Here is a 26,084-nt window from a genome sequence, read left to right on the forward strand (position 1 = left end):
ATGTATGGTAATGCATAAGATGTATGGCAATGTGTGAAATGCATGGAAATGCATAAGATGTATGGTAATACATGAAATGCATGCAATGCATGACGATGCATAAGATGTATGGTAATGCTTGAAATGCATGACAATGCATGAAATGTACGGTAATACATGAAATGTAGGTACTGCATGCAATGGATGATAATGCATGAAATGTAGATAATGCATGAAATGCATGACAATGTATGAGATGAATGGTAGTGCATGGAATGCATGGCAATATGTGAAATCTAGGTAATGCATGAAATGTATGACAATGCATGAAATTTGGGGTAATGCATGATAATGCATGAATCTTTTCTCCCAATGCACTCATGATCAATGTCCTCATCTTTGGTCTCTACATGAGGTTCGCCACATTTCAATGGATTTGTAACCGATCTTAGCTTAATCTTCTTTTATTCATCCGGTCATGGAAGTGATTGACTCAGCTCAAATGAAAATCATAAAATCTGCCCCAGTTGAATGGACCTACAGATGATCTTGACTCTGATTTCCTATTCCAATCCGATAAGAAAGTACTTGAATGGGACCTACTGAGACTCAACTCGGAATTTGCCCCAGTTAAATTCATCTGTCACCGATCTTGAATCTATTGTTGGATTCCTTTTGAACTTGGCATAACATTTGCCCCAGTTTGACTGCTCTTTCTCCACAAGGATCTTCTTTATAGAAATTTCTGGTGATTCTGAAACTCTTTGACTATCCATCCCATTGGAATGATTATGCAATTATGACATCAACTTGGGAAATCAAAAGGTCAACCACCCAAAAAGATGTTTTACCATGTTCCAATGTTATTACAAGAAAAATTTATACCAGTATTCAAAAGCCATATGATATTGATGTTTAATTTACCAAACTGAATGGCTGATCTTTTCTTCGACTGTCCCAACTTTATCGATGGCCACCTCTCTTCTTTTGTTTCATCATGCTGTGAAACCATTAGAAATTTCACCTATTTAAACGTTGTCTTTAGTTTAGTCAAGTTCAACTCATGTTTTGATCTCAAGATGGTCTTTAAGACTCGGGACGAAACGTAGGCTAAGGGATACAGGTTTTCACAATAAAAGGGAAACTCAGGCTCAAAAATACCACCCCAAATAATGTTTTACGCCCCCAGTTCAAGTTGAGACGTTTTGCAAGATGTTGACCGAACTTGTTATTCAAACAAGCTGCCTACGTACCTTTTCAGGATCAGGTCATTACGTAGTTCAGACTCGTCATTGAGTCTGACAAATCATTAGAGACAACAATGTATACCAATCTGGTCAGGACTTCATTTGGACCGTAATGTAGGCTGGGGGTTATAGGTTAAAGAAAGAAAGAGTTAAATAGGGCTCAAAATCATCATTTTCGTCAAGGATCACATGCGTAGTATGTCCCTTATTTTCTTTCTCTTTTCTTCTTTCTCTTTCCATTTTCTTTTATTGCTCCCTTTTGTTTTTCTCTTTCATGAAGGGATTTTTTCATTTTTGTTTGAACTTCATTTGGGACTAATCCTTTAAAATTGCCCCAGTGTGGGGTGTGATCCTTTGACGGGTTAATTAATAAATGAATTTTTCAGGCTCAAAAGGGCTTGCAAGAGATTTCTTCTTTGAATTTCTTTTGGATAGCAGAAAAATGGCCTGCCATCATTTCGATAGCCCATTGTTGTCTCATATGACTTGCCAAACGCTAGGAGACCCAACCCAGGTTAACTTTTTGGTGAACTGACTTTTAAGAAAAGGCTAGTTTAACAATCAAGCTCAACTTGGTTAGCAATTGGTAAATCAATATTTGGTTCTTTTTAGGAATAACTGGTCGGCCAAAGATGGCCATCTATCATTTGATCAAAACATGAATAATGAATTGACTTGAAACTCTTGGCACTGCATATATTTTGCTGAATTCCTTCGAGAACATCTGTCTTCATAGGGTGAGGAAAATTGTTTTATCTTCTTCTGATTCCACCTCCCGTGTTTGGTTTTCAAAATTAACATCACTTTCTGGCTTATGAATATTGGTATTATTATTTTCCTTATCTTTACACGAAACATCAGCAAACAAACTCTTGGTCAATTGAACTCAGGACACAAGTGATATGAAAAGAATGCATAATTCAATTTATTGATGAAAGGAAAATTGTCCGAGACAATAGTGTCAATAGACTTCCAGAAGATAGGGAATTAAAATGACATCATCACATGAAACAAACTAGATAATCAAAAACTTGCCCCTTGTGTACTTTTGCTCCCTTTGGGCTCCTTACGAGAACTCTAGGATCCATAACTTGACAGATTCTTTTGCCTGACCTCGGCTCCTACAACATATTAACCATTTCTTTCCCCGTGATTGGGTAGGGGATCACTCTGGATTCCTAGCTGCTTATCATCGAAGACCAACCAACCGGCATCCCTCAACGACTGTACCTTGTGTTTAAATGTCCAACAGCGGTCAACGGTGTGACCTGGAGAATTGGAGTGATACGCGCACTTAGCGTCCGGGTCATACCATTGTGGTAGAGGGTGTCGTACGGCTACTCCAGGGATTGTTGAAATAAGCCTTCTTTCGAGCAATTGGGGGAGCAATTCCGAATAGGACATGGGAATTGGTTGCACCCTATTAGGACCATATCTCTGTGTTTGAACATTTTTCTATGTGAGCGTAGGCCCATAGGGAACAAACTGAGACCCTGTGCCTACATGCGCTATTTGATTAACAATATTTCTTCTAAACCCTTGGTTATGACCTCTTTGGTATAGTCGCCCTTGAATCATATGAGTTTCATCATCCTTCTTCCTATATGCCCATTTCTTGTCTGAACTAGTTTCTTCGCCACTACTTCTGGCTTTTCCGACTTTGATGGCTGTTTCGATTCTTTCTCCGCTAGAAACAATGTCCATGAAGTCATGGGGGGTTGCCCCTAAGAGATGCCCAAAGTAGGGATCTTTCAATGTATTCACGAATATTGAGATAGCCTCCCTATCTTCCACTGGAGGGCTCACTTGGATGGACATGTCCCTCCATCTATATGCATATTCTCTGAATGTTTCATTAGGTTTCATTTGCATGCTTTGTAAGGTCATGCGATCAGGTGTCATTTCTATCACGTGGCGGTACTGAGCTATGAAGGAATTTGCCAGATCTTTCCAAGTACGAATTCGAGCTCGATCCTACTGAATGTACCATCTGATAGCTGCTCCAGTCAAACTATCTTGAAAGCAATGCATCATCAACCTTTCATCATCAGTATGTGCAGCCATTTTTTGGCAATACAAGTGCAGGTGGGTCCGAGGATAGTGGGTCCCATCGAATTTTTCAAAATCCGGCAACTTGAATTTTGGCGGCAGAGTGACCTTTGGTACTAGGCAAAGGTCATTAGGGTCAACGGAATCAAATGTATTATACCCTTCAATTGCTTTCAAGCGCTCCTCCAATACGTCACAACGACGCTCAGACTCAGGTCTATTTATCCCCATATCAGGAGTTGCTAAGGGGAAAGTCCCTGCCACTGGAAACCCCTGTGCAGGCACAGTTGGGATAAATGGAGGCATATTTGGCATTGGATCCCCCATGACACCCGGTGGTGGAGCTGATGTTTGTTCATGATTTAGGGTGAACCCTGGAGGATGAGTAGGGTCTATATCTGTTTCAGAATTATTTTGTACCGCTTTTCCTTTGTTCATCAACAATTCCATAATTTTAGCCATTTTTTCAATCAATTCTTCCTGTCCTTGTTCTATGCCCAGGACTCTACCTTCCAATTGTTTACTCATTTCTTTTTCCCTTCTCCTGGTATTGTATTGATGTGTGACAGTCTCAATGTTGCTTGCTCAAACGAATTCTGTGGCTAGGCACTGCAAACCAAAACCTTCCCTTTTTAGAATCGTGAATGCATAGGTATGAATGCATGGATGCAATGTATGTTTGTGCATGGATGTAACTAGTGTAATTACACATACAAATAGAGATATGAACATGCATGTGACCTAGCGTGCATGATTACACGTGAAATTACGCATGAATACATGGATGCAATGTAACCTAACTAACTACTTTGTCAGCATTGAGAGATTTCAAGACAATCATTGATGGGCCACAATTTAAATTCAATTCTTCCCTCAATCGGTTCATGTATCTCAGATTCTATGAAGGGTCAAATTATGATCTGAGGTTGGGGTTGACCTAGGTTGGTCAACCCGTTGGATTTGTTCAGTGCGGACTTGTGGACTTTAGTGTGCACTTGGGCCTCAAGTATTTTAAAATATGGGCTTCAATATACTTCATGATGGGATCAGGCCCTAATTTTAAAAGGATTTGGGCTTGGATTGTTTAGAAAATATTGGCCCGGATTTTTAGGGTAATAGGGCCAAAGACCATTTTTGAAAATTGGGTTTGACCCCTTTTGGAAAATTAGGTCTAGGCCGAATTTTTACTTAGGAAAGGGTTGGGCCTATACTTGTTATTTCTCAAAAAATTGGGCCCGAGTTATTTGAAAAGGGTTGGGCCGACCCATATTTTAAAATAGTTGGGCCAAGTGCTTCATTTTGAAAGGATGGGCCTTTGTCTCATTACTGGGCTTTTTCTGAATACTGGCTAAGAAGTATGTATGTCTAAATGTATGCCAAATGTATGATATAATACAAAGTATTCCACAACATATATACAACACACTATTCATGGAGAAGGATGTAGCTCCTGTCCCAACCTAGGGTAGGTACGTATATATAGGGTTCTTCATGACTCTATCCTAGTTAGGGAAGACTATAAACAAGTATGTGGGGGTAGGCTCTAATCCCTATTGACAAAAAGGTTCCCAATTTGAAATTTCATCCTCCCCCATAGGGGTCCGGACAAAACTCGGATTGAGCGGGGTGGTTCGCGGGTCCCATCAAGCTTAAGCTACGAAGGGACAAACGCTATTACACCCCTATCTAATCTTAGCAGGTAAAGCTCGGGTATAGAGCGTGAGAGTGTGTGAATTTAAATTTATCCTAATCCCGCTATCCCCACATTTATTCACATGCTATAAACAATATGGAAACAAGATATCTACCATTAATATATATATATATATTCAAAAGATAAGGAAACACAATATATGCAATTAATATGTTTATTCAAAAAAAAAAAAAAGGAATTTGGAAACAAAATATTGTTAGTTAATATGCTTACTTAAAAAAAAAATTATGGAAGCAAAATATTTACGATTAGTATACAAAATATCTACTTATTCAAAATATCTTGCAATTAATATGCTCTATTCAGAATATTTGGAAACAAAATATTTACCATTAATATTCACAAAATTAGGAAACAAAATATTTTTAATTAAGTAAGGTTATTTGTAAATTATGGAAGCAAAATATTTACAATTAATCAAGGTTATTTATGAATTACTAATATTTACAAAACAAGGAGTAATTAAAAGATTTATTAAATTTAAACTTGGGATAATTTTCAATTAATTAATGGCTCAACTCTCTAAGTTCCCAGTGGAGTCGCCAAGCTGTCGCGACGTCCCGGGAGCGCGTGTGCCCCGAGCGGCGAAATTAAAAATCAATTTTAATATGGTGTGGAAAAACATGGATGTCGGAGTCGCCACTAACCTTTAGTGCGGTTAGAACACATGATTACTACCCCGTTAGGGGTAGAATCAGTCTACATTACCAGAGTTGGGGTCGGGAGTTCGGTTACGCGAGGGGAAGGTACTAGCACCCCCTACGCGCCCGTTCTTACGAATGGTATCTAATTAATTTGAAATTATCCCTAAGTTAATCTAATAATTCTTCAAATTACTCCTATTTTATGAATTTATAAATAAATGTGAAAAATAAATAAATAAATAAAGATAATATATACATATATAATCCCTCAGAGCTTAGGATACGTGAAGCCCGAAGGCTCATACCCCCGCAATAAAATCATAGGGATTATAAAATCAAAATTATTTAAGAAAATACGCTCCCACATTTTAAAATTGTAAGTAAAAGTTTTATAGGAAAATATTAGTATGGGAGGTTTTAATAATAGATATAATAATTTAAACATAATAAATAAATAAAAAAAATAGTAATAAACTAGAATATTAGGATACCAAAATACGTACTAATCAATATATATAATAGAAGCTAAAATATCTAACATACCAATAATAGTAGAATATAAACAATAATATAGACTAAGATAATGAGCAAATATTAAAATACTACATGTGCGTTATAAACAAAAATACTTAAACATACCATAATACACATAATTACGATAATAATAATAAATATCCACAAATAATATAATACGTAATAGATTACTATAATACTATATATACTAAACATACCATATAATAGCATGATACCAAAACACCAAAAATATTACCTAAAATATTAAACTTATCATAATAATTAATACCTTGTATATTAACATACTAAAAATATAATAATAATATATAATATTACCTAAAATGCTATATTACTAAATGTACACGGTCACCTAAAATACTAAATTAAATGTATAATGCTACTTACAATTCTAAGTTGCTAAATATAAATATCATTTATTCAAATAAATATTATAGCATTAAAAATTCCACAACAATGTTACGAACACGACAAAATGATAATACAATCGTATACAAGAAATAAATAAATAATAAACAATAATGAACATCAATATATACGCAATAGCAATATAAAGTAAATTAAATAAAACACTACTCAAAACTCTAATAACGTGAAATAACCAAAACCCTAAAATAAAACAATAACCCAAAATCCTAAATGGTCGTATTATGAAAATAATGTAAATAATCAAAAATCCTAGATGTGCATAAATATTACAATCATAAATAATAAACAAAATCCCTAAATACCGTATGAACAATAAATATGACAAATATCCTAAATACATCAAAAAGCCTAAATAATGTCTACACGATAAAACATCCTAAATAATATGTAACAATAAAAATAAGTATATTACAATGATTACAAAACAAAAAAAAAAGGAAAAAGAACCCCAAACATTAGATATTAGAACAAATAAAACAATAATAATACAATATATATACAAAATAACATTAAGAAGAAAAAAATATATATAAACAAATTACAAAAACATCACTTGTGCATGTGTGTGTTTGTGTGTGTGTGGACAAGTTGTCCAAGAGATGAAACTCAAAGAAATTAATAAAATCAGTAAATATTAACAAGGGAGAGTTAGAAACAACCGAGTAAGGTTTCAGATTGATCAGATAATAAATCGCCGCTCGATTGGCTTCATCTAGTTGAATGCGCATACACCGACGATTCCACTGCTGCGGCGGTGAGACAGCTGTGTAATAAATTAAAATGAAATTGTAAAACTCAAAATAATAATCTGAATGGTGAGAATTAATATAAAAGGGTCAAAAACAACTTGATAAAATTTTGCATTGATCGGATAAGAAATCGCCACTCGATTGCCTTCATCTAGTTGAATGCGCAGACGCCGATAACTCCACTGCTGCGGCGGTGATACGATTTTGCAAGAAATTAACACAAAGGGAGAAAACTCAAAAGACGAATCTGAACGGTGAAAATTAAGAAAAAAGGGTTAGAAAAGACCTCGTAAAGTTTCACATTGATCAGATAAGAAATCACCGCTCGATTGGCTTCGTCTAGTTAAATGCGCAGATGCCGATGACTCCACTGCTGCGACGGTGATACGGATGTGCAAGAAATTAACACGAAGGAAGAAAACTCAAAAAAAGAATCTGAACGGTGAAAATTAATAAGAAAGGGTTAGAAATGACCGTGTAAAATTTTGCATTGATCGGATAAGAAATCGCCGCTCGATTGGCTTCGTCCAGTTGGATGCGCAGACGCTAATGACTCCACTGCTGCGGCGGTGATACGGCTGTGCAAGACATTAACACAAAGGGAGAAAACGCAAAAGAAGAATCTGAACGGTGAAAAGTAAGATGAAAGGGTTAGGAAAGAGCTCATAAAGTTTCGCATTAATCGGATAAAAAATAGTTGCTCGATTGGTTTCATCTAGTTGACTGCGCAAATGCCAACGACTCCATTGTCGCCGCACGAGACTGCAAGGTAAGGTTTTTCTTTCTTTGGTCTGTCCCTCCTCCCCTTTGGCTTGGCTATGCCCCCCTTTTATAAAAAAAAAAAATTCTGTAAACCCTAAAAAAAACTTCCTTTTTTATTTTATTTTTCTTTTTCTTTTCTTTTTTTTGCTTTTACTATTATGGTAATAATGAAAATAGTAATAATAATAATAAAATCAATAAGGTAATAATAATAATAATAATAAATAATTGTAGTAAAAGTAAAAATAATAAAGATACTATCAATAAAATAATAATAATAAGACTAGTAATAATAATAATACTAATAGTAATAGTAAAAATGACAATAATAAAATAATAATAATAATAATTATAGCAAAAAATAAAAATAGAAATAAAAATGAAGTAATAATAACAATGTAAATAATAATAATAATAATAATAATAATAATAATAATAATAATAATAATAATAATCATATCGGGCCTGGGTAAAAATGGGGTGTCTACAATGGTCCTAGGAAATATTTAAATAATATTTTATTCAGGAATAATTTATTAGAACTAGGAATTTAATTTCAGGGTTCGGGTGAGCGTCGTATGCATCTTTTCGGGGTCCCTGTTGGCGTAGTTCAAGAAACCAGGTAAGAAAAAAAAGTATATATTAAATCAGAATTTTTATGAATTTAATGAAAAAATAAATTGTGTTATATGTACGTGTATATGTTTCAGTATGGGTAAAATGTCAACTGTTTAAATTATATTTTTTTGAATTTAGGGCTGTTTGTTAGATATGTATATGTAAAAATGAACTGATGAAAGTGGAAAAATATTTTCAGAATAATTATGTAAGAAATGAAAGGTATTTTCAGTATATAAACATTAAATGTCTGTTGGCTTATTTTACAGGCAGTGTATGAATTTTATTACTAAATTGTGTGGCGTGAGTAAATAGAATGTTGTGTGGAAATATATGTTAAATGTATGAGATGCAGGTTAAGCAAGTAATGCATTGTGAATAAAACATGACATGGACTATGTTGCTTGTGTGTGTTAATGCAACCATGTAAATAACTGAAAGATGCTGGGTATAACAGCTGAAAGATGTTGGGTAAATGTATGATAGCTGAAAGTCGGGTTAGCAGATTCTAGCGCATTTCTATGTGGACTAACTGTTAGTAGATCTAACTCATTTCTATGTGGACTAACTGTAGCAGATTCTAGCGCATTTCTATGTGAACTAACAAATGACAGCTAAAGAGCGGCTGTAGTACAAAGGAATGAAATGACAATGTTAGGAAATGAAATGACAAGGAATGACAATGCAATGAAATGAAATGTGAAATGTGAATGATACGAATGGGAAAGAGTCACTTAAAGTGAAATGCAATGCAATGTTAAGCTATGAATATGAACAGATGTGTATGATTGAATAATGATAGAAAGAATTATATATTATGATATTAGAAGTATGTATATACATAGAACATGTTACGAATAGGCAAGGCGTACCTTTTGCCTGAGGACTTGCTGAGTAAGGCGAGTGCACTAGTAGTTACAGATATGGCAGTAGTGACATAACGTACTAGGGAAGAGGGAATCTACTTGTATGGGCAAGTAAATTTTCCTATCCTTAGGGCCTTTTCCGGTAAACTTTTATATAAACTGTGTGAGTACGAGATCAATTTATCACTTGAGGGCTTACTAAGTAAGGTGAGTGCTCTGGTATGCTTTATTTGTGACCTTTGGGTTGTCAAATGTATTAGAGCAGAGGAGTGCTACTTGTATGGGCAGGTAATCACCCCTATCCTTGGGTAATCTCGTGGGTAAAATATCTTGCATGTGTTTGAATAGGATCAGAAAATGATTTGGAAAATTATGTTAAGAATTTGCAAATGTTAAATATTATGTTGACTATAAACTCATGTTGGCCACACACTGCTTTAATATATTGTTTCTTCCCTTACTGAGATGTGTCTCACCCAAATATGAATTTATCTTTTTTTCAGGATTTCCTCGAGATCAAGCTTTGAGAGCTCGAGGTTTTTATAGCATTATTGGGAAATAGAAAAAGAAAATGGCATATTTCTATGTTAATTTTTGGGAATGTAAATATTTATGTTTTATGCCTTTATGTTTTAAGGCTATTGAGTAAGGAATGATTGTGAAAATATTGAATTGTTTTGGGAGATATATGTAATTATGGAAATGCAGGTATTGAAGGATGTTATGGTCTATGGTTATAATTAGTGAAACTCTAGTATTATGTTATATGGAGATTTTATTTATATTTTTCGCTACGTATATGGTAATTATGGATTATCAGGAATTTTATCAGGTATAATGCGCCGGACCAGGATTTAAGGGTTCGGGGCGTTATAGGTTCAGTCTTCTGATGTTCCTTAACGCATTGAAAAATTTGAACTGGACATAGGGTCAGATGACTAAACTGTAGGTTCAGACTTCTAAAGTCCCAGCTCAGACCGCTTAACTGAGGGTTCAGTCTTCTGAAGGTGTACTGCCTCTTCTGTATTCCTTCAGAAAAATCTTCAGTAGACTAAACTAATTTTTCAGTCTTCTGAAGAAATTTTTCAGTAGACCGAACGAAATCTTCAGTCTTCTGAGGATGCATCTCGGTCATCTAGGTAGTCACTTTTCAGATTTTTCATTTTAGTTTTCAAAAATCATTTTTATCTCTAGCTTTGATTTCTTATAAAATATTTTTTGGGATTTTAAATAAGGTCTCTAAGTCTATAATTACCCCTAAAAGAGCTTTCAACATATTTCACAAGATATTTAAATACGAAGTACTTACATAAAGACTTCTTAGGACTTTTGATATTATAAGCACTTAATTCTTCATGTTTGTCTTTCTTTAGCTCCATCTTGTCTTCAAGCTTCAACATACTTTAAGCTTTTAGCAAGTCCTTTTTAACATTCATACTCTCATGATCTTCAAGTTTTATTAAGTCATCTTTGAGTCTATGCCTTTTAAGCTTCATTTTGATCATCTTGCTTTGTAGTACAAGATTTTAATATTCCTTATTGAGCACTTGACCTTGTATTCTAATTCTAGAGTCCTGAAATATCATCACTTAACCAAATATGTTAAGTTCCTCTGATTTGTTATCATCAAAACACGATTTTAAGGCTTGTAAGGCCAACACAACAATTGGTATTAGAGCCTCGTGGCATTGACTTACACATTTTTGCTATAGATCGAGATGGCTTACATTGGCGTATCCCCATTCGGAGAGGGACAGTCACTTACTAGTCCTCCATTGTTTTGTGGTGTTAACTACACCACTAGAAAATTCGAATGAGCATTTTTATAAAATCTATAGTCTGGAGGGTCTGGCAAGTGATTGATAATGGAATTTATATACCCTTGGATGAAAATGATAGTAGGATAATGCATGCAAATTCATATGTCGTGGACATGTTATATTTTGCATTAGATTCTAATATTTTTGTTGAGATTGTGACATGAAAGAGTGCACAGGAGATCTAGTTTGAGCTCGAAAAGAAGTATGGAGAGACCCAAGAGAAAAAGACCACCACTTCGGTAGCATCAAGCTCAAATGATCTAGAAGTGGTAAATCACGGAGTTAGTGCAATAACAGAATGGGAGGTATATGATTCTCTCTCTAGCTTGATGGATGATTCTTGTGTTGAATTCTGTGTTGATCAATATGTTGAATCATCTATTGAATATTGTGATAATTATGTTATTAATGCACTTGATGATTCTCATGTAGAATACGAGAATATATCATGCGTTGAATCATCTGTTGAAATTTAAGATTATATTGCTAGTGCTGCATGCAATGATTCATATGATAATGATTATAATAATTCTTGTGATGAATCATGTGCCAAATTGATAAATGAAAGCATGCCCTTCAACAAAGAATTGGAATGTACTTTATTTAAAATGCGTCAACTTCTAGTTAGAATGTCAAAGAAGAAAATCTTTTTGAAAAATGAGAATAAGAGGCTGGTAAAACAATTGAAAGATTTAAAGGATTGTCATGCCAGCTTAGAAAAGAAAAAGATTGGGAAGATATTGAACATTATCTGTTTAGAAAAAGAAATTAGTGATTATTCTAGACTCATACTCAAAGTTAAATATGAAAAGAATAATCATAATAAACTCTGCCGACACCCCAATTTTAACCAGGCTACCCCAAAGAAGACCCGGCACATAAAGTTGACTTCATGCCTTGAAAATTGGAGGACCCTTCTGAGAGACCCAATCGAGTCCTGATTTGTTTTCGATGAGTTTCGTTATTTTCGCCGAATCCCAATTTTCATTTTCAATGAGTCTTGTTGTTTTTGCAGAATCCTGGTTTAGTTTCAATCGAGTCCCGGTGTGTTTACTAAGTCCCGATTGGTCTTCCATGAGTCTCGGAGTTTCAGTTGAGTTTCAGTATGTTTTACAACCTCTCGGTTTGTCCATTGAGTCTCAGTTTGTCTTCATCGAGTCTTGTTTTGTCGTCAATGAGTCCCGATCTGTTTTTTCAGAATCTCGGTGTCGTTACTGAGTCCTAGTTCTTTTTTGGTGAGTCTGGTTGTTTTTATCGAATCTCAGTGCCTGTACCGAGTTTCGTTGTTTTTAGTGAGTCCATTTGTTTTTACCAAATTCCGGGCATCTTAAGAAAATGGAGTCCGGGTCCTACTTTTTCTGGAAAATCAAGTATAATGTTTGGCCGAATCTCTCTTTTCGGAGGATAGGGTCGATAAAAAATACAAAATAACAAATAATAATACAAAAGTGAGGAAAACATCAAAAAAGGAGGGAGCTATAATTAATAGTCTATTATTATTATTATTATTATTATTATTATTATTATTATTATTATTATACTAATATCATTATTATTACTACTTATTATTATTATTATTATTATTATTATTATTATTATTATCAAAAACAAAACAAAACAAAAAAAAAACAATAAAAGAAAAAAACCAAAACGGCCTTTAAAGGCCGTTTCACGCGTACAGGAAGGGGAAGCATCTTTCATTTTTGGTTTTTCTTCCTGGGGCTCTCCATATTCAGGACTCACTAGCCAGATCCCGGATACTCTGGCTCCCTCTCTTTGGTATTTCCATGCAAATTGGAAGCTTGTGTCCAAAACTCCAATGAATTAATGGAAATTTGATATTTCACAACCACCCCATTTAAGATCATATCGTGCGCACAAGTATTGAATTCAATGAATTATATGTCAATATTTTAAATAATTTATTTGTAAAATTTGACTATGAAATGTCGTAGATCGGTAGTGTAGTGCCATTATGACCATACTTATTTCATTTGGCTTTAGCATACCTTGCATATCAAATAAAGTTGCTATTCTTAGATCTTACGTTTGTGTTGTGAACTTAGATCTTACGTTTGTGTTGTGAAATTACTTCGTAAGGTTATGCATACACACACACACAATAACAACAAATACAAATATATATATATATATATAGAGAGAGAGAGAGAGAGAGAGAGAGAGAGAGAGAGAGAGAGAGAATAAATTACGTGATTTGATAATATGCCTACAATCTTCGTCAACATGTCAACATTTTCTTGTGTATTCACATTAACCAATTGAATCTCATCAATATCAATCAACTCTTGTATCTTGTGATATCGGATTTTAATGTATTTTTGTTATAACATAATAGACTAGATTTATTTCTGAGAAAATAGCACTTTTTTTTTTCTTTGGTAAAAGAGGGCGGCACCTCCTTTCTTTATTAGAAAATCCCTCACTTATGGCGGAGAAATACTGTAGTTCCAGAAAAGCAAGCTACAAATAGATAAAACTGAAATATAACAAAATGAAATGAATACAAAACGACATATTAGACTCTTAAATTAGGAAGACCAATTTTTTCAAGGCGTATCATGCCTCTAACTAGACGGGGGGTAAAGAAGCAAACTCTAGATATCTCATAGTGGTGCCTTCCTCTCCCTGACGAGCCAATAAGTCCGCAACCTTATTTCCTTCTCTGAATTAGTGAGTAATGGTGAAATTAATCATGGAAAGAGCCTCAAGAAGCTCTTCCCAAAAATCCCACAAATACCATACCATGCATCTTCTAGAACAAACCCAATCGACCACTACCTTAGAATCACATTCAGTCTCCACATTTATATGACCCATTTCTTTGCACATCCGCACTCCCTCTGTCAATGCCCTAAGTTCAGCTTTATTATTAGAGCCATAGCCAAAGAAGGAAGAATAAGCACCCAGGAAAGCCCCGTTGCAATCTCAAATCACACCCCCCCCCCCCCACCCCACACACATGTCCCTGGGTTTCCACGACAACTACCATCTACGTTCAACTCAACAGACCCAACCCGAGGGTCCCCCCACCTAACAACACAAGGAATCCGTGCCTTTGGAGTGATAATTGGAATCTCAAGAGCACTTAAAACTTTGTTATCCTGAGTGGAAAGGGATCCGCTTGATCTCATATTCTCCAAAATCCTCTGAAGCCATAGCTTGATTGTCAACCAAACTTCTTCAACCTATTCCTTAGCATCTTCCATTCGAACTCTATGAAAATGAATAGTTTTTTGCTCTATGCCAAGTTCAATTGCCAATCTCTTCAACTACATAGCCTCCTTTGCAACCTCTATCAATGTTATGTACTCTCCCTCAACTATAGATAATGTAACAACTGACTATAACATGGATTTCAAAAAATATAGGTCAATCTACCATAGTAAATACATAACTTATGGTAGACCAGCTGTCATCCAAATGTTATACCTAATCAGAATAAAAAAATCCTTATACTAAATTTGAATCCTATCATGTACCAAATTTCGTCAAAATATGCAATGCTCTTCAAGTACTTGAGGAACCACTTCAAAGCACTCCAATGTTCCTTACCTATATTTGCCATAAACTTACTCATCGTGCTATAACTATATGTGCAAAATCTAGACAACTACAAACCACAACATACATCAAGTAACCTCCTCTGAGCCAATGGGGTGGACACTGGCTCAGCATTTTCTCTCCAACACCTTCTCTATGCAAGCCTTTTGAGAGACCCAAAGCTTTAGACCTTTCCTATCTCTCTGTATTTCCATCCCATGGATCTCATTTGTAACACCAAGGTCCTTCATCTGAAATTCCTTATTCAATAAGGATTTTAAATGATTTCGTCATTATGTAAACATAATTCTCCTTTCCAAGTTCCATGAAACCTTCTGGTTGCTCCATATAAATTTGCTCTTCTAAGTCACCATGAAAAAATGTTGTTTTAACATCTAGTTGCTCTAACTCCAAATAAAACTAAGCTACTACGGTCAATAAAATTTGAATGGAGGTATATCAGAAAATCGAAGAAAAATGCTTGATCATAGTCTATCCCTTCCCTCTGAGAGTACCCTATTTTGTCACTAGTCTGACCATGAATCATTTACCTTCTCTTTTTGAAATATTATTTTTCTTCCTAAACACCCATTTTCTTTCCACTACTTTCCTTCCCGTAGGAAGTTCCACCAACTTCAAAGTTTGATTTTTTATATGTAAAGACTCAACCTCTTCCAACATAGCTTCCGTCCCCTTATTTCTCTTTGGGCCAAAAAATGCATCCTGGAAAGAATATGGTCTCTATTGCGCCACTAATTAGAGCAAAGAAGACCATATAATCAAAATCATATCTCGGCAGTGCATAGGTAATGCATCTAGATCTATTTGTAGAGTTGGAATTGGTGCATTCCCAAGAGGAGGTGAATTGGAAATTTAAAGTTTTCTTCCTAGGTGCAACTAACCATTAGCAATATATACACAACCTAGGGTCGTTTGTCTAAGCATATACCGATTCAACAGATATATAAAATATACAAAAATTAAATTAAGCGTAGTAAACACAATATATCAAATATAACATATATGTGCAAGAAAATAAATTGCTAAAATATAAAATAGTGCACACACAATATGTTATCAGGGTTCGGTCAATACTGCCTATGTCCCCGCCTCAACTTGCAAGCTCGAGGATTCCACTAATGCTCACTTACCGGGTGGAGCGACACCGTTTACAATACTAGGTTAAATTACCAAGGCTAACATCAACCTTTACAACTGATCCTTACGGGCTAGATCAACACCCGCTCAGGCCATGTCTAGAATACAACAGATAATCAATATAATTTTTTGTACAATTTTAATGCCTCTAACACAAGCAAATTTGTACTAGTATAACCAATGCACTCCAATATGATAGGATCTATAAGTTCAGTGAAGATAATATGTCTACTCTCAAGATAATGCAAATATTACAATCACAGTGTGAGAGTGTATGTGAAGGGATCTTTGATTCAAAATAACAATATCAATCACAATGTTCAATATCAAAGATCTAAAACACACAAGAAAAAATCTCGTAAATGATTTTCAAAAGTTAAGAACATGAGATATTTTGAAAAACCAGCTTGTCAAAAATATTTTCTTCAAAACACAAGACAAGCTCTTGAGTCCTGCAACAATAATGCAAAGAATCACTAGCTTAGGAGAGCTTTTCCCAAAAATGAATTTATGGATTAAATCTCCGGAGAAAACTTTTTGGCTTACTCTCAATAAAATCAACAAACAATCAAGTGTATGAGAGTGTAAGCTTGTACTAACAGTATAGGATATCTCAAGATACTCTCACCAAAGGTATTTTTGTAAACGAATAAGAAAGGATGGAGTATGAATAGCTCAAGGAATTTCAGAGAATATTTTGCTAATGATGTTTGCTAATCCATGCTAATCAAACCAAATGAGGGAGTGTATATAGACACTCCAAAAAATATAACCGTTTGGGACTTATTTGGTATGGTTAATTTTTGAAAAATTTTAAGTATGGTTAATGAAAAATAAACCCTATTTTACCTCGATAAAAAATTGGGCAGTCCGAGAGTTTCGGTTGATCGTACTAAGGGTTCGGTCAACCACTTTGGGAGCTTCGGTTGACCGTGGTATTTTTCAACTAAGAATATGGTCGACCTTATTCGGGCGATTTTGACCCGTTCGAGGTTCAGTCGACCAACAAAGAGTTCAGTCAACTAATCAAATAATTTGGTCAACCGAGGACACTGTGTTCAAACTTGGACGGTCGACCGTACGAAGTCAAAGTGTTGACTTTCATACGATTCGATCGACGGTATCATTTATACTACACAAGTTCAGTTGGTCGAGGCTTAATCTCCTCAGCCAACAGTGGTTTGATTAACCAGCATAGTATAACTAGATTGGTTCGGTCGACTGAGGCCCTTTCAATGGTTATTTTAGGTCTTGATTTTTATTTGAAGTCACCCTGTTCACATAAGTATAACTTCTGAGTTATAGGGGACTTTTCATGTGATGTTTAGAGACCTAAATTCAATCTATGGCCTAGTGACGGTTATTTTGAAATTCGTCACTAATACTCTACTATTAGTGATGATTTTGAAATTCGTCACTACTACTCAACTATTAGTGACAATTTTGAGCCGAACCAATGTAGGATTTATAGTGACGGTATTAGGGTTTTAGTGATGGTTATAATCCATCACTAATACTCTATTATTGGTGATGCTTTTAGAATTCGTGACTAATAATTATTAGCAATCGTAGTTATGGAGACTAATTCAAAACAGTCACTAATACTTATAAAACTGTCACTAATACTATTAATGGTGGTTTTGTGATTGTTAGTGACGGATTTTAATCCAACACTAATAACCTTATTTTTTTTAGTGCATCAATGAAGCTAATAAAATACTAAGCTTTATTCCTAGTTGGTACTCATGTAGACCCCAAAAATCACTGTGAACATAATCCATGTCTACTCTTCTGGGAAGATAACTTGAAATTTCACTATACACTGCTTACTCAAAATATAATACCTACAAAAATCAACTCAACACTCCTTCAACTCTTTCAACAATTTTCTCTTATGGAACTCCATCATATCCGACTCACTCATATGTCCCACTCACATATGCTACAGCTTATTGTTAACTGTTTGGTATTTGATGAAGCGGTTGTTGCACTACCTACAATTGTATTGTCGATTAGCTGATACAAATTGTTATCAATTCGTTTACCATTCATAACAACCATAGAACCCTTTGACACCTTTAGGAACCACTTTTGAGGAGTTTAAGCCCACGCAAAGTTTTTTCTAAGTAATTTAGAGAAAGTAGGTTTTTCTTCAATTTTAGAACATGTCTAATATTTTTTAATGTTCTAACAATGCCATCAAACATTATAACTTTCATAGTATCAACACTACCTACAAGACATTGATTATGATTCCTAAGAACTACTGACCCACTATCATATTCGTTATAAGTATCAAACCACTCTTTATGCAGACAATAATGAAAGGAGCAACCGAAATCCATAGTCCAACTATCATGAAAAGAATTGTTACTTGAAGCAACTAGCAAGAGCTTTTCATTGTTTAAACTATCTATCACTACACTTGTAAAGCTTGAAGGTCGGTCTTTTTTGCCTTCCTCTTTCTTGCAAAGAGGACAATTCCACTCATAATGCCCCGTTCATTTGCTTTTGAAGCACTTAAGGTTAGTAGCCCTTTGATCTAGACTTCAATTTGCCCCTCTGCTTATATTTCTCCTTAGATCTTCCTCTTCTATGCTCAGCCTTAGCAACCAAGCCCTCTAGTTCATGGTTCTCTTTGTTTAGTCTTCTTCTAGCCTTGTTTGACCTGAGAACCCTAGAAATTGCTTTATAACTTAGAGTGGATTTCCCATAGAGTAATGTCATAGCCAAGAGTTCAAATAAAAAAGGAAGAGAAGATAACAACATTATCCTTTTATATTCATCTTTAAACTCACATCCACTTTGAGTAACTTGCTAAGAATTTTATTAAACTAATTTATATTCTGATTCAGGTCCCCGCCCTAAGGCAAACGAAAAAAACAACAATGACTTCTTTGTGAGCAATAACAGTATTCTTCTTCAATATATATAGGCTCTCTAATTTTGTTAATAAACTCTAGCCAATTTTCTTCTCCATTATATTGAATACAAAAAAATCTGCCAAACAAGATAAAATAGTATTGAGGCGATTTGTTCTAGCTCCAACCAATCATCCTCACCCATCTTCTCTAATTTCTCTTCTATTAGAACCATTTAAACATTATGTTGAACCAACATATTAGTTATCTGCATCTGCTATAGGTTGAATTTTCCTTTACCATCAAACTTTTCGAATCTAGTCTTCACCTTGCTCATCCTTGTTGTGATCCAGATGCAAACCATAAAAAATTAGCACAAACCTGATGCTCTGATACCAATTCTTGTGAAAATCACAATCTAAGGTTATGAATACACATAGAGCAAATACAAAAAATAGTTCATCAAAGAGAGAAAAAGAAGAACGAATTTATGTGGTAATTTTCACTATCATTAAATGAAAACTAACTTGGGGTTAATTTCAACACTTGGTTATAATATGTATATATAGTTCCATATGAAACATCCAAAACACTCTCATATATATAATTACATTTTGTCCTAACTCAAATATATTGTACCGTACCATAAAGGGGCTTCCCCCCCCCCCTCCCGGGGCACCCCGTTGGGCTTACCTTAAGTAGATTGGGATGGAGGGCTCAAAAGCCCATAACCCCTGAGCATTCCCATGTGTAACAGGTTTCAAGTGGATAACCGATTTGAATACGAGTCATAACTCAATAGTTTGACACACAAAACTAAATAAAAACTAAAAATAATTTATTATTGTATAGAACTTCCTTATATAAGCAACTGGATTATTGCTGTAAAGTAAATGACCACATAATTTTTTTTTTCAAAACTATTATACATAATAGATTAAGAATGACTACTCTTAAATTTTAACATGAGAATGTTTATTACTTTTCTAATAGTCTATATCAAATGAAAAATACAAACTTTTAAATGTGTGACATCTTTTAAAATAATTGTTTTTGTACATGATTTTATTCTAATCCCAACACTTTTATTCAAGAAAACAAATGTAAATTAATTGTTACTCTCTATCTACGAGCATAAAATTCAAACTATAAACTTAAATTCACATGAATTTAACAAAAAATAAAATAATATTATATTAAACTTCTTATAAAATCTCTATATTTAAATTCAAAATCTCAAAAATTTATGTTTCTAACTACTACTTTAAAATTTTGAGTCCACCAAATTAATCTCATTTTTTTTTTTTTAAACCTTTTTGGAACACTAATGTCATCATGCTAGCTAGGTAAGCCACATATGACTTCTTGCCTCACTTTATGTAAGTTGTAACCCTACAAAGATAAGACCCCAACCCCATCATTTGCTCACATGTGCCCTTATATGTCTGGCCTTCAGCAAAAGCACCGAAAGACGTTGCCTTTCGATTAAGCTTTCTTTTTTTTGGAAAAAAAAAAAGAGGTAATTTAATTATGTATATTTTTATGTTAACTGTCATTAAAAATAAAATTGCATCCTCATATAATTAAAATTGTTTATAAATTAAACATTAAAGATACTTAAAATCTCATTAATTGACATATTTCTTATTTTCTTATTTTTGTCATAAACAAACATAATATAAAATTATTTCCCTTTTATTACATTTCATAACTTTCAAATAGAGTAATTAAGGAATAATATGTATAAAAATTGAAAGTTGTTATGTGTATGTTAAGGTAGATGAGTAGTTTAACATTAAAAAAATAAAGTAAAAAATGAGCATATAATAATAATAATAATAATAATAATAATAATAATAGGCATAGTTATCGACTGAAAACAAGATAAGGGAGAAGCGATTTAAATAATTTAGGCATTTGAAATGTAGACCTAACTGAATAGAGTGAGTTAGTTATTATTTTTAAATTTGAAATGAGGTAGTAGTAAGAAAGCATATAATAACTCTTAAACTAATAAAAGAAAATCCTTGAAATCGAGTGAATTGACGAAAAAGGATTCATGTAGCCAACGTCACACTTATTGGTTTCATCTTTTACGATATGAGGAGCTCGATAACTAGATTTAAATCTTTGTTGCTTTTACTTTTATCCAAGAAAATTTGTAATCATGCTTATCGTGTTAATAATTAGTAGAACTGAAATTTTTATATGCGTAACTTACACCCATTGGAGAAAGGCCATCCGATGCACTCTCCTCTCTTTATCTGTGCCATTAAGGCCGCGTAATATTCTCTGATACACTCTCTTTATCTGTGCCATTAGACGTTAACCCGGTTCTTTTCAAAAAAAAAAAAAAAACCTTTTCTTTTGGAATAACCGTACATTAATAATTGCAGCCAGGGTGACCTTTGCGCACCACCAGATTGACCTTGGCCTTTTGTTTTTCCTTAAAAAAGGCATCCTGAAATCAAGGGTTGGCTGAAAAGAATGCCAGCAGGCCCACCAAAGGTGCGTTTATGTACGTCGTGGGCTCCGACTCTTGGAAGAAGGGCCTCGAGTCCGGGAATTTGTCCGATATGTTGGGCCCACCCACCACTGCACCCACCAGCAAATTCGGGTTCGCCTCCGGGCTCCGGAAATACTTCGACCCCGCTTTGCATCCTATGTGGGCCGGGTGGACCGCCACTGACGGCAGCGAGCTCCCCCGGTGGTGGATCCTCTGCGGGTAACGCCCACCGTAGCCAACCATGTACGACATCTGCAGCGGATTGTCCCCCAGAATGTAGTCCACCTGGTGAGCCCCACCCAGAAAACCAAAAAAAAAAAAAAATATTACGTTTCTTCTTTTGAAATTACAAAAATACCCCCTATGCGGTTACAGTTACCGCCAACGGCTATATGACGGACAAAATCTAGCCGTTAAGGGGGTCTGCGCCTCCGGTCCCGTGATATTGGGGAAAGAAAAGGGGCTTCTTACCTGGCGTTTGGCCAGTTCTCTGAGCAGGAGTGGGGAAACGGATTTTTCGCCACATGGCACGACCTTATTGGAGTGACTTAGATAATTGGAATAGGAGAGAAGTAGAAAAGATAGGGACGTCACGTGCTGCATGTTACTTCCGCCAGCCTTAAATATCAAACCCCCTTATCCGCACAACCAAAAAGACGAATATATTAATAATTTAATCGGTGAATAATTAATTTTAATTTAATTATAAGAAAAGCATGTGTACAAAAGAAAATCCAGACCTGGTGAATACTGAACTTTAGGATGAGAAATTCCAGGCACTACGGAGCATATGAAACCATCGGCATTGAGCATGAAGGAGTTGAAATAGTCTGCCTTCCCCATCAATACTTCCTGCATGCGATGCATTGCTAATTAATGGTTTAATTAATTAAAAATAAATTATTAGAGAGAGAGAGAGAGAATCTACGATATGAAAACTTTCAATGTTTTAATCATTAGAATGTTATCTATATATAGCATTTAATTTTTTTTAATATTTTTTTCCTATATTTTCTTTCCTCTATTGGAGATTCAAATTAAGCAAATCACATAATAGAAATAAACTCATCTTTAATCTCATACTCCTTCCTATCTTTTTCAAATTTCAAACCCTAAATATGTAATATAAAATGACCGTTTCTTTATTTACCAATTATGCATAACCACATTGATATTTGGACCCACTTGCAAAGATTCACATGTTACATCTTTTAAGTAATAATAAAAAGTAGGACGAAATGTCAACACTACTCACATAATTAGTGTGACAAATATGATGGCATACCTACTTTTTTTTATTTTTTATTTCATACTTAAAGAATGGGGAGAAAAATACAGGTTCAACATTAATGAAATTCTAGTTTAATGAAAAAGGGAATAATGAGGACATGCTTTTAAATAATGTATATCCTAATTAAACAATTTATAGTAGTTTCTTACTCATTGATTGGTGTGGAGTATGCCACTTCAATATATATAATCGTGACATCAATTTGATACCATTAAATTAGTATAATATGTTTTCTACCTTATAATTTCAAACCTACACTTAATTTAGACTCCTCTCGAAAACGTGCGAATACTCTCTCGTCCATCGCCACCACCATATCCATCCATTACCACCGTCAAGTTCACCATTATACTCTCACACTGTCGAGATTGTCCCAGCCTCCACCACCCTCACTTATCCCTTATCGTCGCCACCACTCCTCCGCCTTGTTGCTCAGTGCCACCACCGCCACGCTATTCTATTAGTCAGCCACCACAATTGCCGCGGCCACCTAACCCTGTAACCGTCGTTGCCCATTGGCATTATTGCTGCACGTGCCACTGTCAGCATGGCTGTCAGAGCGGCCACGTGACCCTCTCCTGTCCTCTTCCCAGCCAACTCGTGCCATTACCACCACTCTCTAACGTCATTGTCAGCACCGCAATCACCTCCACCACCACCGCCACCTTTTAGGCTTTTCCTCTACCGAGCTTCGTTCACAAAATATTGTTTTATTTTTTCTAAATAAACTCAAAGATAAAAGTAAAAATATTATATATATATATATATATATATATATATATATATAGTAGTCCAGACTCCAGTCCAACAACAAAGCATGACTTGCCCCATGTTAAAAGCACCCACAACCCCATGATCTCTCTCATCGATTTATTCCTCCCCATGTGTTTGGATCAGAATCCCATTCATTAAAAAATCTCGGTGCACGGCCTCACACACACAGCTCCAAACAAGGACGAAAGGAATAAAAGCAAAAACACAATGACGATGACAATGATTTCATAGGAAAAAAAAAAAAAACAAAAAGGCAAAGCACACATTAAGATGCATAGATATTGGATAAAATTAATTGATTAAGAAATCGACAAATCCATGCCAGTTTAATAATTAATTACCTTTGAAATGAGTACGTTAATCCCAGCGTGCTTGTTATCCCATCCAAACTCATTTATGGTATCCCCAGCCCTCAACACCACCTCGTTCCTTAGTATGTATTCTCGGTACTCCCGCCTCCTCGACGCTTTGTGCAGCCACGCCGCTCCCCACAGCAACTCGTCCTACAACGTATAACATTTTATAATGTTTTTTAGTCATTCTCGAAAATCAGCATCATCCAACGGTCTAAAATTGCTGCCATTAAATGGATCCAATTGTCACGGGCCTTTCTCACCTGATACCCATTCACGTCACAGTAAAAAGGGCACACCGCTTTGCGCAGACTGGCGCTGTAAGCTCCCCGGTACCCGTCAGCAAACTCGAACACCTGTGGACCCCCCCCCCCCCCCCAAAAACAAGACCGTTTCCCCCGCAACGGTCATTATCTCGCGATATTTTCAACCAACGGATCGAACGCGCCAATAACAATGAATTTTATTATTTTAATAACAGGGGGAATGTAGTGCGTACCTCAATGGCTCGACTGAGCAGGAGGCGAGAGTACGCTGGATCGCGAGATCTAAAGACTATGGAGGCAGCGGCTAAAGCAGCGGCTGTTTCGCCTGCCACGTCAGACCCCGGGTGGGCCCGGTCGATCTTATACACGGTTCGTAAGGTGTCCATGTCCTCAGGCCTCTCCCAGCAGTTGTGATCGGACAGAGGGTCGCCCACCTGAACATAAACGGTGCCGGGAACCGCCGTCGCTTTTAACAGATAGTCGGTGGCCCATTTCACTGCGCTAACGGCGTTCTTCAGCTCTGGTCCCATTGTCTTCCCGAAGTCGATGATGCTCCACGAGAGCAGCGTCGTCGTAAAAGCCATTGGAAAGCCGAACTTTATGTTGTCGCCGGCGTCGTAGTAGCCGCCAGTTAGGTCCACCTGAAACAGAAGTTTTGAAACGGCGTCAGTTTTGGTCAGAGGGTGGAGGTGTTGGTTGGATGGAAGGTTGGTTCATATTGACTTACCCCGGCTGTGGCTCCGTCGTGCAATGCCGAGTCCCTGCGCCATTTGAGGCGCTGGTCTGGGGGGAGCTTGCCGGAGCGTTGGCCCTCGAAGAAGAGAATACTCTTCCGAAGGGCGTCGCCGTAGCTGTGGCCGGCGGCGTAAGAGTGGGAGACAAAAAAGAGTAGCAGAAAAAAAATGAGGCGTAAACTAGCCGGAGAAATCGTAGGCGAAGAGCGAGGCTTTCGCGCCATTTTTCTTGCTTTTGCTGGTGGGGTGAGGAACAAAGCACAATCTCTACGTTCTTATATGCAAAAGCGTCATCGGATTCTCTTTATTCCACCAATGGGACTCCACCACGTGGAGAGATTTTAGTGGACGGAGTTTGGATTCCGATGCAGCATGTGCTTGACCGGTTAGTTTTTGGGTTCAGACCGGATGCACGCGATTGTTGGGGACCTTGGAACCTTGGGGGTTTTCTGTTATTTGCGGGAGGAAGGATGATAACCTGCATCGCTTTACGGTGGAGATCTTTGGGCCACTGCCCTTGATGATTAACACGTGGAACGTCTGAACTGTGATGGCCCCACAATGAGAGGAAGGAGAATAGTTGTATATGCCTCAATTTCGGAATTTTGCAATAATTTGATCAAATGATTACCATGTGATCGTTTGACTCTTTTTCCACCGCTGTTCGCGTTGGACTCCTGTCTCATGTGCTCTTTGTCTTTGGCCGTTGGAGAAAATGGAATGAAAACACGCGAGATTCTCGAATTTATAATTTGGAACTCCTATTGAAAAAATTATCAACTTACAATAGTTAAATTATCAATTTTTTTATCATCAAAATTACTAATTTTAACTTCATTAATTCAATATAGTTATTTTCTTAAATAAAAATTTATTTAAGTAATTTTAATTTTGGTGTTTTGAAATTTGATTTTTTTTTTCCTTAGTGCAATTAATTTTGTAAATTTAATTTCAAACTTGAGAGAAAATCTATAAAAGTTATTTTGCGTACTGTTTGGGAGTTTAAACTATTTTTCTTAAGTTTTGATTCGTGTTAATATGTTAATGCAATATAAAATTATAATAAGTTTCATCAAAATTCATAAAAACATTTAAATTTAAGACTTAAAATTCACATTTCATAAACAATGATAGTAAATTTTTTAGAGTTTTTTATTTTATTATTCATTTAT

The 26,084-nt window shown here is 35.6% G+C and overlaps 1 protein-coding gene across 1 annotated transcript; it reads right to left on the reverse strand.

Moving 5' to 3' along the window:
* Positions 1 to 21,145: 21,145 nt before the first annotated feature.
* Positions 21,146 to 25,157, reverse strand: LOC131153194 (endoglucanase 8). The gene is made up of 7 exons (XM_058105339.1): positions 24,906 to 25,157; positions 24,412 to 24,819; positions 24,176 to 24,268; positions 23,901 to 24,062; positions 22,235 to 22,346; positions 21,966 to 22,129; positions 21,146 to 21,779 (listed from the first exon to the last, which is right to left on the reverse strand). The coding sequence occupies exons 1-7, from the start codon at positions 25,134 to 25,136 to the stop codon at positions 21,456 to 21,458; spliced, it is 1,494 nt and encodes a 497-aa protein (XP_057961322.1). The 5' UTR covers positions 25,137 to 25,157; the 3' UTR covers positions 21,146 to 21,455.
* Positions 25,158 to 26,084: the final 927 nt, after the last annotated feature.

This window comes from Malania oleifera, chromosome 4, assembly GCF_029873635.1.
Source record: "Malania oleifera isolate guangnan ecotype guangnan chromosome 4, ASM2987363v1, whole genome shotgun sequence".
Taxonomy (NCBI): Eukaryota; Viridiplantae; Streptophyta; class Magnoliopsida; order Santalales; family Ximeniaceae; genus Malania; species Malania oleifera.